This window comes from Acanthisitta chloris, unplaced genomic scaffold (assembly GCF_000695815.1).
Source record: "Acanthisitta chloris isolate BGI_N310 unplaced genomic scaffold, ASM69581v1 scaffold22741, whole genome shotgun sequence".
Lineage (NCBI taxonomy): Eukaryota > Metazoa > Chordata > Aves > Passeriformes > Acanthisittidae > Acanthisitta > Acanthisitta chloris.
In genome coordinates, this window is record NW_008654634.1 from 2,389 (window position 1) to 14,564 (window position 12,176).

Here is a 12,176-nt window from a genome sequence, read left to right on the forward strand (position 1 = left end):
TTCTTCTTATTTCATGTGTGTTTTAAAACACATTCCAACCATGTGTCTTTTTTTCAGAGACCAATTCTTTGGAGGGTAATTTACTGTAGATGGTATTTCTGCTGGGATAGAGTGTGATGCTGATAACCTAACCTTGCATGATTTTGTTTGGGAGGTAGCATTGGTTTCCTTAGCAGCTCCAGTCGTGTTTGGGGCAAGTCTTGTGTGGCTTGATTCTGTCCTGTTCTCCAGTAAAGAAGGTTTTAATTGCCTGCAGTAGTAAAGGATCAAAATCTTGAAACTACTAGTGGGGCTTTTGGTTTTGTAAATATGTGCATCTGTAACATCAAAATCACATGGATTTGTTAGGGCTTGTTATGCATAAGTACAGTGCACGTAAAATCCGAAGCACAAATCCTGCTGGGAGTCTGTATTTTTAATGGTTTTCCACATGCTCCAGTAAGAGTGATAGACACAAAAAATGCACAAAATAACGTGAATCATGATTAAATTATTTTTTCAGATGTTCTTTGTAGTGCAGTGCAATATCTAAAAACAGCTCAAGTGCTTTCCTAGTCTAGTATTAGCATTTAAGTGAAGGTCCTTGTGTCTTGCTCTAATACAATCTAGGCATTCTTACATTCTGTTTATAGTAAGGCAGTTATGGTTGTTCGATCTACTGTCATAAGAAAATCTGATGTTGCTTAATAGTCCTTTATGCAGAAAGGAGGAAAAACTAACTTTTATCTATTTTTTTTTCTTTCAGTTTTTCAGCCGTGGGCCAAATGTGTTGCATCAGGACAGCACTGCACCACAAGCTGCATTCTTTTCACCTCATCAGAAAGTGATGTTGCCATCAAATGCCTTCCAAGGGAAAGTGGCCTTAATCACTGGTGGAGGTACTGGGCTTGGCAAAGGAATGACAACCACTTTGTCCAGTTTAGGTGCCAAGTGTGTTATAGCAAGCCGGTAAATATTAATGAAGATGTTTTAGAGCTCTCATTTAGTGCTGAATAGATCTGTTTTCTTCCTCATAAACTGGAAATATGATTCTATTTATTCTGTTTCAGTGCATGTTCAAACTATAATGTCATATTGTAGGTTCTGGAAACTTGCAGATCCATTTACAAATGTCTAACGGGTAAAAATCAGTGGGTAGAAATAAACTAAGCTCATTTCCTCTGAAATGTGGCAGAATAAACTGCCGTGAATATTGGACGTAAATTCAAGTAAAGCCTTAATGAGAACAAAAAATTGCAGTGTGTGTTACTGAACATTTTAAATGTGTTGTTACAGATTTTCTTGATACAGATTTGAATTGCACTAAAGAATTAAAGCTATTTCTCTTCTGACTTTAACAAGAGCCCTGATTTTCCCTTAATGAAGATGATCTTTCTATAGCTCTCTTAAGTAGCACTGCAGGAAAGTCTGGAAAAGCAATGTGATTGTTAATGAAAATAAACAGAAGTGTTGTGATATTCATCCAAACAGTGGTTTAGTTACTTAGTTTTAATCTGAGTATGTATGTCTCTTATTAATGCTAGTGGAGTAGTAGCTAAAAGTAAGTTTATGATTATACATTCAGAAAGAAAATACTTTCTATAGCTCATCACATGTGATTAGCTTTAGATAGTTCTCTTTCTGTTGTCACTTCTGACTTGCTTTGAAGTGGCACTAACCAGAAATTACTTAGATTTAAAGTTTTCTTTCAGAAAGTTAGTGTCTAAACATAGTTTAAATCTCAAAGTTCAGTTTTCATGAAAATGAGCAACATACATGTGCACACACATGTAATTTAAATTTTAGCTCATATTTGCTTGGAAAATAATGAGATTGATCTGAATTGTAATTGTGCTTAACTGAAATAAGGGATGTTGTATACTTACTTCTAGGAAGCTCGATGTTTTGAAAGGAACAGCAGAAGAAATTTCTAATAAAACAGGAAATAAGGTAAGTTCTTACAGAATTGTGAATATGTTACTTAGACTTTAAATGTTTGTAGGATCTTTTTGCATTTAAGTGTTTCTGTGGACTTGTTTAATTTATGAGTGATACAGTTTTGAAGTCTTAAAACTGCCTTTCCATTTTTCTATAGGTTCATGCCATCCAGTGTGATGTGAGAGATCCAGATTCAGTTAAGAAAGCTGTGGCTGAAACAATCCAGGTGGCAGGACATCCTGAGGTTAGTGTTCTAGGGAAGGGAAACTTCAGTCTTAGGAAAATACTCTGGATGGTAGGTGTGAAGAAAAGTACTATGATAGAAAGCTACTGGAATCTAAAGAGACACTGGACAGAACAGTGGCAATACTTCAAGGTAAAGCTAACATTTGTAGTTAAATTGGTCACTCTTTTCCTGCAGTTCTTAAAATAATTAATGACCAAATAGACAAAACGTTGTTATCCTCAGTCTAAGGACTAACGTTTTCTTTTAAACAGTGGGGTGGTTCTAAAGGGATTCCTTGAATTAAGGAAGTGAGTAGATTATTGCCCTTACATCCTCCTGAAGAGAGTTGATTTACCTGTGTTTACTGAAGTACATCTATTGCTTTTTAACAGAATGTCTCACAAATCAGAAATGGAAGTATTCATAAACGTCTTCTTTGGTCCTAGCTTAGCTTGCTAATATACACAAAGATTGAGAAAAAAAGCCTTTAGTCAGGTTAAACATCTGGTTTTTAATAGTTTGTCACCGAGCTTCTTTACATCAGACAGGGAGAAGGATGGACTGGTGGAGTCCAAGTGATGGTAGGCACCAAATTCTGGATTGAATGTGAGTTAAAAAACTTGAGATTCTGCTACCTGATAGAAACTGTGATGGAGGTGTTAACATCATTGTAAAGGATAGTCAGATTTAAAACTGTTTACTGTAGATTTAATATTGTTGTATGTGTATTGTAGACAATTTGCATTCACCAGTAGCTTCCTTAGATGTGGTAGAGAACCTCCTGTAAGATGTGGAGGAGCTCTCTCAGCTGTATGCTATAATGGTGCTATAAATAAGACAACTCACTGTCCAGATTTGTAGACAAGATAGTCTGAATATTATTTTGACTGCTAGTTAATGCAGTGATTGGCCAAAGCACAGCATGATCTTCTTGTTTTAAGTATGTGCAGAGAGGGAGAAGACTTCCTGCTGTGTATTACATTTTTAGTACACCAGTAATTTTCTGTTTAAATGCTTCCCATGACTTACTCTTTGCAAGCATTTAGTTTGTCTGTAATTTCACATACTCTGTGTGTTTGACTGCAGAGTAAATTGAGTATTCAGTTCCTTTTTGTCCAGTTTTTCTCTTAGTGGCAGACATGAAATGTAAGTTTATGAATACTGCAAGCCTGGGTATCACTCTGTTTTGTTAATAAACATTCTAATGTCGTAATTTATCCTGGAAGTTCTTCAGGACAAAGACTTTGTTATATGTGCAAGCCTGCATGAATCAAGGTGCCATTCCATAAGTAAAACACCATTTTATTGCTTCAGCACATTGCATTATTAAATACACAAGATCTGGCCACATAAGTTTTGATTTAAAAGCTGCTTGTGTGATGCTGTGTCGCCTTAAGAAAACATATCTAATTTACTAGCTTGAAGGGCTAGGCAGATGATAAAGTGAAAGCATCCTCTGCCTAATTATTGTTTCTAGAAAGGCAGCAAGCAATGGATATACATCTCTTTGGAAAAAAGCTTTGTACTAGTGGCTTGCAGTACACTATAGCTTAATATTCTTTTTGCCATGACTGATTAGACTTCCTGTTATGTAACAGTCAGCCAATCTAGACTTTACACATCAGGTTGCCTGAACTTCTTTGCTTTTATTGCCATGCATCCATTATGTTAAATATATGTGACCCTGGAGCTTGGTGGAGACAAACTTTTCTCATAGGATGTACTTGAGATGCTATGGAAAATAGCAACTTAAGTCACCCTTTACATTTACAGTTCCTCGGGCCTAGACTAGTAACTGCAGTGTAACATCTGCAGCACAGGTATGCATGCATCAATAGCAGAAAATGAGCTGGATTTCCAAATTTCCGATGGATTATTTTCTCTCTCGCCTGCCCCCTGCACCTCATTTGTTGAGGATCATAGAATCAGCCGGGTTGGAAGAGATCTCAAGGATCATTGAGTCCAACCCTACTGTGGTTACTAGACCATGGCATTAAGTGCCACACCCAGTCTCAGCTTGAAAACCTCCAAGGATGGTGAATCCACCACCTCCCTGGGCAGCCTATTCCAATGCCTGAGCACTCTCTCAGTAAAAAAATCTCTTCCTAATATCCAACCTAAACCTCCCCTGGCAGAGCTTGAGTCTATGCCCTCTTGTCCTACTGCTGGTTGCCTCGGAAAAGAAACCAACCCCCACCTGACTGCAACCTCCTTTCAGGTAGTTGTAGAGGGCGATAAGGTCTGCCCCGAGCCTCCTCCTCTCCAGGCTAAATACATCATCAGGATGTATTTTTGTACCTGAAAAGACAGAAATGTTCCTTGTAAATTCTTTGCTTTTGTCTCAGGAAGAGTTATTTTTAGTTAACTCTTAAGTTTTCCTTCATGTGTTCCAGGTTGTGATAAACAATGCAGCTGGAAACTTCATTTCCCCTTCTGAACGACTTTCTGCTAACGCATGGCGAACGATAACTGACATTGTGCTCAATGGTACTGCGTTCGTGACTCTGGAAGTTGGAAAGGAGCTCATTAAAGTACAAAAAGGTATCCTAAGATAAGCATTGTCATGTATTATTGCTTGCTTTCCTTGACTTACTGTTATTGTAGCCACTTTTGAGAGTTGGAAGACAAATACAATTTTTAATATTCTTCATCTTGTCTAGAAAGGAAGTTCATTTTCAGTGAAGTTTTACTTAGGAGCAACACAGTAGAACTGGCTAACAGTTACTTCATTGTAGCATCTGGCCTTAAAACTGGAGCCGGAGGCCATGAGGTTGAATATAAAAATCTGTTTGCAGAGTTTGTGCTGGTTGTGAAGTGTTTTTAAAATTAAAAAAATAAAGCTTTGTTGAAAACATATGCTGTTACCTCTTTTGAGTCTTCTCTGTGCTGGAAGACTTTTTATTTAAGACTTTCTTTAAGACATATTTTTGTAAATAAATCAAATGTGCCTGTTTTTTCTCTCATTCTCCACCTTCATTTTCTTTTTACTTGCTTGTTTTCTTAAGTTTGAGCAGAGACCTTAGTTTCTGAAGTGATATTGATGCTACCCAATGCAAATATTTTAGAGCAGTCTGTGAGGATACTTTGCATCTGACAGTGACTAGAACACTGGCACATCCTTCAGATCTGCAGTATGGCCTATGTTAAATCTAATGTAGTGAATAATAAAAGTTCTCTGCTTTTAGATTTCAAGTATGTGCTGGTATTTAAAAGGAATTTGTATCTGCCACTGTGTTATTTTGTTTTACAAAGCAAGAAGATGTTTTGGGTCAGATACTGTCCATTTTATCATTATAGGCTTTAGAATAAAAGTTGTATATGAACTGAAGTGTACTTAAAACTTCAGAGCTGTAAATTTATCATTTATTCTTGCTTCTGTGTTAGGTTCACCTAACTCACCTCTATTTAACCTGTATTTAAAAAAAATCTATGGTTGAAGTCTACAAAACATATAATTAACAATCATCTGTAAATAACTTCAGAGTTGTTCTGTGGTTTTTTTGACTGTGTTGATTTTTCTTTTCAAATTCTTTCAGTGAAGACTTTACTGTTTTATAAAGAGGGCCCATGGTTTCTGGATATCTGCTGACATTTCAGTCAGTGCTTGTTTATGGTTCTCTTTAGTTTCTCTTGTGTAACATTATTGAAATTTTTTACCTGAGTCTCAACTTCACATATGTTCTATCAGCGATGTCTATTGTTTTAGAAATATCTGCTGAGTAGCTATTCTAATTAAATTATTTTTAAAATTTAGTAAGTAGAACAGTTGTTTCTGTTACTGTGGCATAAGTAGTGAGCTATCATCCCTTGTCCTCCATTTCCCAGTTCCAGTAAGCTCATACTAGTCATCAATCAGACAACTGGATTTTGCAGGCTTCTATAAAAGAAAGATTAAATTAACATTTGCTTTTCCATAATGTTTTTGCTACATCTGTTATAAAATACACCATAGAAAAGAAAGTGGTCTTTTAATAACAGAGTTTCTTGTGATAATAATGGAAAAAGTTACGCAGGTTCAGTTTGTAAGAGATTCTACTGCAGAGAAAGCTTCTGAAAATTTCTTTAAGAACTATTTTTTTTTTTACTGCATAAACTTTTACTCAAACCATAAATTGTCATTTTAAGATTATGCCAAACCTGATGGTTAATGCTGATTTTTTGTTTTTAGATATATGTAATTTTTGTTTTCCTTCAGGAATTGGTGAAATTAGGACAAAATACCTGGTTAGTGACTGTTAGACTAGGGCAGCTTCTGAAAGGACACTGAGATCTTAGGTCTTCACTCCAGTTAAACTGATTTGTGCATTAAACTGATTATCAGTACAAGTCTGAGGGTTTAGACTTTTGGAGCCAAATCACTAGCTATTTACACTTACCTGAAACAACTCTTGACAGTCACACAAAAGAGGGAACTTCCAACCTTCTAAGACTGTATTTTAAAATACCTTTTTACAACCCAGAATGAAATGACATCCCAAACACTTGAGCTGCTAACTTCTGTACCACTGATGTTGCTTTTACCTTAAGTTCAGAGTTTGATCTTCTTGGGGGTTTTGTTTGTTTGATATGGGTTCTTTTTTAAATGTTTTTGCAACTTCTAGGAGCGGCTTTCCTGGCTATTACAACAATTTATGCAGAGAGTGGTTCGGGATTTGTGTTGCCGAGTGCCTCTGCCAAAGCTGGTGTAGAAGCAATGAGCAAGTGAGTAATAGAGCAAAATGTGTGTTCTGGTTTTCACATCCTTGAGATAGGGTAATTGGTCTACAAAAATGGAGCTAGTTGGGATAGTCTTCCTGTTCCATTGTACTGTAGGAGACCCTTCCAGGCTCCAGTATCCTAGCAAGAAAATAGTATGCTGACAGCTTCTTACAGAAGGAAGTATTAACTGTTGTTATGATGGGTTTTTTTTTCACAAGGCCAACATAAAAAGAAGTAGAACTATTTCTTTTGGCAATAGTAAGTTCTAAAGTTTCAGTTTTGCAAAGTTTTGATAATCAGATTCTCTTGCATTCTCCTAGGTGAACCTGCACCTAAAGACAGTTATTAGGGGAAACAGTTAAGGATCTATAGTGCCTTCCACATTCTTTTGTCTCCAGAAAAGATGTGCTTGTATTTGGGTGAAGTATATTGTTGCTTCATCTATTTAGTTTCATAAAGTAATTTGTTTCCTATCACTATCTGCAATTATACTTAATTCAGAACACAATCATGTGACGTATCCACATTATTCAGCAAGCAAAAGGATTTGTGTCATTATTAAACTTCAGAGTGGTCCTTCATAACAGATAGATCTTTCTTTGCACTTTGGCAGATGGAATTTAATAGTTTGGTGGCCTTTTAGTAGCTAGAATATCTAGAAAAAAAAATGAGGAAATGAGTGATGGTTTTGATTTCTCTACTATAGAGCTGTAAGTGAAGTGTGTACTTTTCAGAGACTTTATGACCCAGCTCGTTCACTCACTGTAGGGGTGATCTATCTGAAGTACTGCTTATGCAGAGAAATTGTTGCCATAAAGCAGAATTTTTCTAATGGTCCCAATTTAAAACATATCCTCGGGTTTTTGTTATTTCAAAACATGTGATGTGAGAGCTATATTGAAAATATTAGAAATGCATGCTTGTGGGATAGTCTAAATTGCCAGAGAAAGATGGTGGCCTGACAGTTTTTTGTCGAGGAATTTTGGTGTCAAAATCAGCTGTAATTTGCAAGGGAGAAAGAATTGTTCCTTAATGTAGCTCTATCTATGATGCATGTGCTTAAATCAATATTCCTCTGTTTGTAAATATGATTTTTCTTTTCTCTAAAATGTTTTTGTTAAGAAACAAAAAGACCCTTAGGTAGAAATGCCTGTTTCAGGAAGGTTCTAGCATTTACCCATTTGACTCAGTTTAATTTATTTATTTTATGAATAAGACTATTAAAATAGTGTGTTAAAATATTGATGCATTCTGTTAATGAATTTTTAGGTCACTTGCGGCTGAATGGGGTAAATATGGCATGAGATTCAATGTGATTCAACCAGGTCCAATAAAAACAAAGGTACATAGCATGAAGTGAAACACAGCCTTGAATATGCTTTGTAGTGCCAACTTCACTTTAGGCAAGTCTAACCTTTTCTATAGCATTTAAATTCAAGTGTGATTTCCTTGGCAGTCAAAACTGTGCTGGAATATTGAACACACTTCCCTCAGCTTTTTTGTAAAATAGGATTTCTTGAACTTCTGAAACTTGCCACTGCCTCTTCTCCTACGCTTGCTATAAATTGAACCTTTTCTTAGTATGTCAAAGAATTGATATAGCAAAATACTTTTAATGTTAATTCTTTTCAACTGTATGCACCTAGTTTGTCAAGTGAAGTGAATTCTTAAACGTGGTGCAGTAAAGTGCCTATTTTTGCCTGAACTCCTAATTTTTAAACAAAACATCTCATCCATTCCAAAATCTCAGAATCTCTTTTAGGTACATACCAATCTCACTAGTTTTGTTGAAAATCACAAAACTAGAAAGAGAAAAACTAAGTCGGCAAGGAAATGAGAAGCTTTGATATGAGTGAAAAGGACTGGAGGGTTTGAAGGAAGTAATCCAGACCAGCTGGAACAGGAAGAAAAAAGAAAGCAGTCCTGCAAGAGGAGAGAGGAGGATCCTTTTCCCATTGAATCAAATTATTACAATTATGAGCAGTAACAGCTAATAATGGTATTACTACTACCTGTAAAATGTTTCACACTTGGTTTTACTATTGTTTTGGGGGTAGGACTGCAGAGTTGCTTTTCTTTTCACCTTTTCACTTTTGTTTTGCTTTTTGCCCTCTTGTCAGTTTTAGATGCTACACTCTGTAACTTAGTTATATTTTTTTTGACTATAAAGAAAAATAAGTGGCAGAAGCAGCAGTGTTACAAGAATATTGAAACTATATTACAGGATCAGACCAAATTCCTCCAGGTCTTGTATCTTGTGGATTTTTAGATGGGAGTAGAAGAAAAATATTTAATGGCATTTCTTTTTTTGTGTAATCAGCCTCAGTTTATCTCTCTTGATAATTATCTGGCTAGATTTTATTCTTCTATTAGTTTGTCCTGTTCCTTTTTGAATCTGTTTGGCATCCCGTAACATCACGTAGTGAGATCACTAATTTATAGAATCTCATACTTTTTTGGCAAGTTAACTGCTTTAAATGTGAATATTACTACTCCGGTTAGTGTTTCTCACTCAAACTAATAGTGTATAACACCCTTCAGGTACTTGTGTTCACAGTGAAGTATTACATTTGTCATACTGGTTCCAAGTTAAAATTTCCCTGAAAGCATAGAAAGGCAGACTGGCTTTATTTAAGAGCATATTGCAAAATCAAGATTTTCTGCTTTTGGTGATATACCCGTGTCTAAAAACTACTGTTGTTCAGTCATGCTGGGAAGAGAAAAGGGCATACAAGAGCAATACCATCAAGCTTATAAACTGTCATTTAAAAACATGGCCATAGAAGGATTCAGTGGCATGAGTACAGCCATGAGTATGTGAATTGCAGTGTGCTTTAATTCATAACTTTAGTAAATTAACATAAATGTTACTGATACATTTCTGATTATGTGTGAGGAGATTGTTTCTGTGTGGAGGAGCCAGGAAGAACAAAAAAAACCCTATTTCCTATGCCGTTTTAAGCTATTCAAATGCTAAAACTTCAGTGACTTACTTTTGTTCTAGCTGTTGCTGCAATTTCATTGAGCTTTATTTTTTTTTCCCTTTTCCATTTTCTTTACTAATAAATTACTGTATAATTTATTTCTGGTCACTTTCCTTCTCCTCTTCTCCCCTTGTTCCCCTCCCCAGCCCATGCAGCAATTTTGAGTCTTGCTTACTTCCTCAAATGTTTATCAAGGGTGTTTGAGAAATAGAGGTGATTAACCCCTTTTGTGTTTCACAGATAGATGGTGGGTGACTATCCCAATGTGTTAAATTCCAGCTTATCATCCTCAGTAGATGCATATCAATGCAACAGGGATAAATTGTTTTCTCTTTCCTGCTTCCTGCTTTTTCATGCTACTGACAAAGAGGGTGTAGACAGCTTACTCACAAATGCTAACTTCCATATTGTATATGTGGAGTCAAATACCCGTTGGATTTTATTATCTGATGTAGCTGTAACCTTTTTTTATAATGTTTCTCTTAATTCTCAGGGTGCTTTTAGCCGCCTTGACCCGACAGGCACATTTGAGAAGATGATGCTTGAGAGGATTCCCTGTGGTCGCCTGGGAACTGTAGAAGAAATTGCAAATCTTGCTGCCTATCTCTGCAGTGACTATGCAAGCTGGATTAATGGAGCAGTGAGTTTTGGTTGATCTTGTTTATACAACTCACCTGATGATGATGTGAGTTTTGCTGATACTTTTGGAAGCCCTAGTTTCAGAAATGAAACAAAACATCTTACTTTGAAATTCATTACAAGCATTATTCACCTTTTAATTGTAGTGCATGGTCGTTAGTACCTTTAAAAATAACTTTTAACGGGGATTGAATTGCATTATTTTGAGCATGGGGATTTCTTACCCAAATCAGTAAAAATTACATTCACAGTTCATAGCAAGGGAAGACTAGAAAAGCCACTATTACTCTTAAATACACTGTTTGTGCTTTTTTCTAGGTTATTAGAATGGATGGTGGAGAATATGTTTCTATGGCAGGAGAATTCAATGCCTTGAAGAGGGTATTAATTTTCTTACTCGCTATTTTGCATTCAGACACTTCGGTGTGTAATTATTATATGGAATTCCAATAAAATGCTCTTTTCTTTTATTAGGTCACCAAAGAGCAGTGGGACATGATGGAAGCAATGATTAGAAAAACAAAAGGCTCTTAAACTATGTGGCTGTATGGTGCAGATTCTTGGAAGTGAACCACTGCTTTTTCATTAATATTTAGAAATAACCAATTGAGAAATCACCATCAAAATCTTTTGTATGCTGATTTCAATAAAATATTTTGAAATTGTTGTATTTTGAACAGAGCATTTGTATTTTTCCCATTTAAAATCTACTCTGTTGCCAATAGTGAACAACAGTTGGTTACTGAAATGTTACGGTTCTTAGATTGTCTTACACAGCCATGCCATGATCTACGATCAGCTTCTTTCATTTTTTTAATTTTCCAGAGGATTTTTTCGTTACTCAGATCTTTGCAAGTGCCTCTTAATAGTGTAATTCCAATGGCATTTCAGCGCTGTCTTAACTGAATAATTGTTAATCTGAGGAAAAACTAAGAAATTAAGTCCTCATCTTCACACTTCAGTGATAAGTCCCAAACTTTCAAACAAAGTTTCAGGTTCTGAGCAGGACTGCATACACAGAGATAGGATGTAACTCCTCTGGTTACTTACAAAAGTCTTGAAATACGTAACCGTCTTGGTCTCATCTTTTGCTGACATTTTCAGTCTGTTAATTATCTTATGCTGAACTTTAAAAATGGCATTTAAGGACCTGCAGTGCCTTTCTAAGGAGCTTGCTCTTTGTCATGATTAAGTTAATGTTCTTGAAAATGAGAAACTAAAAATCATTTGCTATTAATGTATGTGTGACTAGGCAAGTCTCTCCATAAAAAGTGGTTTATTTAAAGCTAGTAAAGGACATTGGTAAATTGGGACTGAGTGTTGAAACCTCATTTGTTAAGATTTGCAGAAAAACCCTAGGTTTCATTTGCATTCACAGGCTGGAAGTAAAGAAACTTCAAGATGACATTACCTCTGAATATAGTCTGTTTATCCATCCCAAATAAGCAGGTGATAAAAAAATTGCTCTTTTAGCTTTATTATGTTTTCCAAATTAGGGAGTTGCCAGTTCCTTGTCCCTCATGCTTTGGACCATGGCTGGAATTCCTCAAGAAATTGTCAGATTTTTGCTTTTTCAGCCTGAAATCAATGCCTTTCTTTTCGTGATATTCAACTAGAGCTCCAGCCTGTCTGCACATACAAGCATGGCCATAGCTGGGTGTGCTTTGAGACTGATGCAGTGATTTAAGAGTCAGGACCATAGAAGTAATTCA

The 12,176-nt window shown here is 35.9% G+C and overlaps 1 protein-coding gene across 1 annotated transcript; it reads left to right on the top strand.

Moving 5' to 3' along the window:
- Positions 1–745: 745 nt before the first annotated feature.
- On the top strand, positions 746–11,134 carry DECR1 (2,4-dienoyl CoA reductase 1, mitochondrial; the record flags this gene model as incomplete). The annotated part of the gene is made up of 9 exons (XM_009083622.1): positions 746–948; positions 1,872–1,929; positions 2,075–2,161; positions 4,537–4,684; positions 6,745–6,844; positions 8,111–8,183; positions 10,319–10,465; positions 10,783–10,845; positions 10,939–11,134. Coding segments are annotated over 9 exons (939 nt in total), but the record flags the coding sequence as incomplete, so codon positions are not given.
- Positions 11,135–12,176: the final 1,042 nt, after the last annotated feature.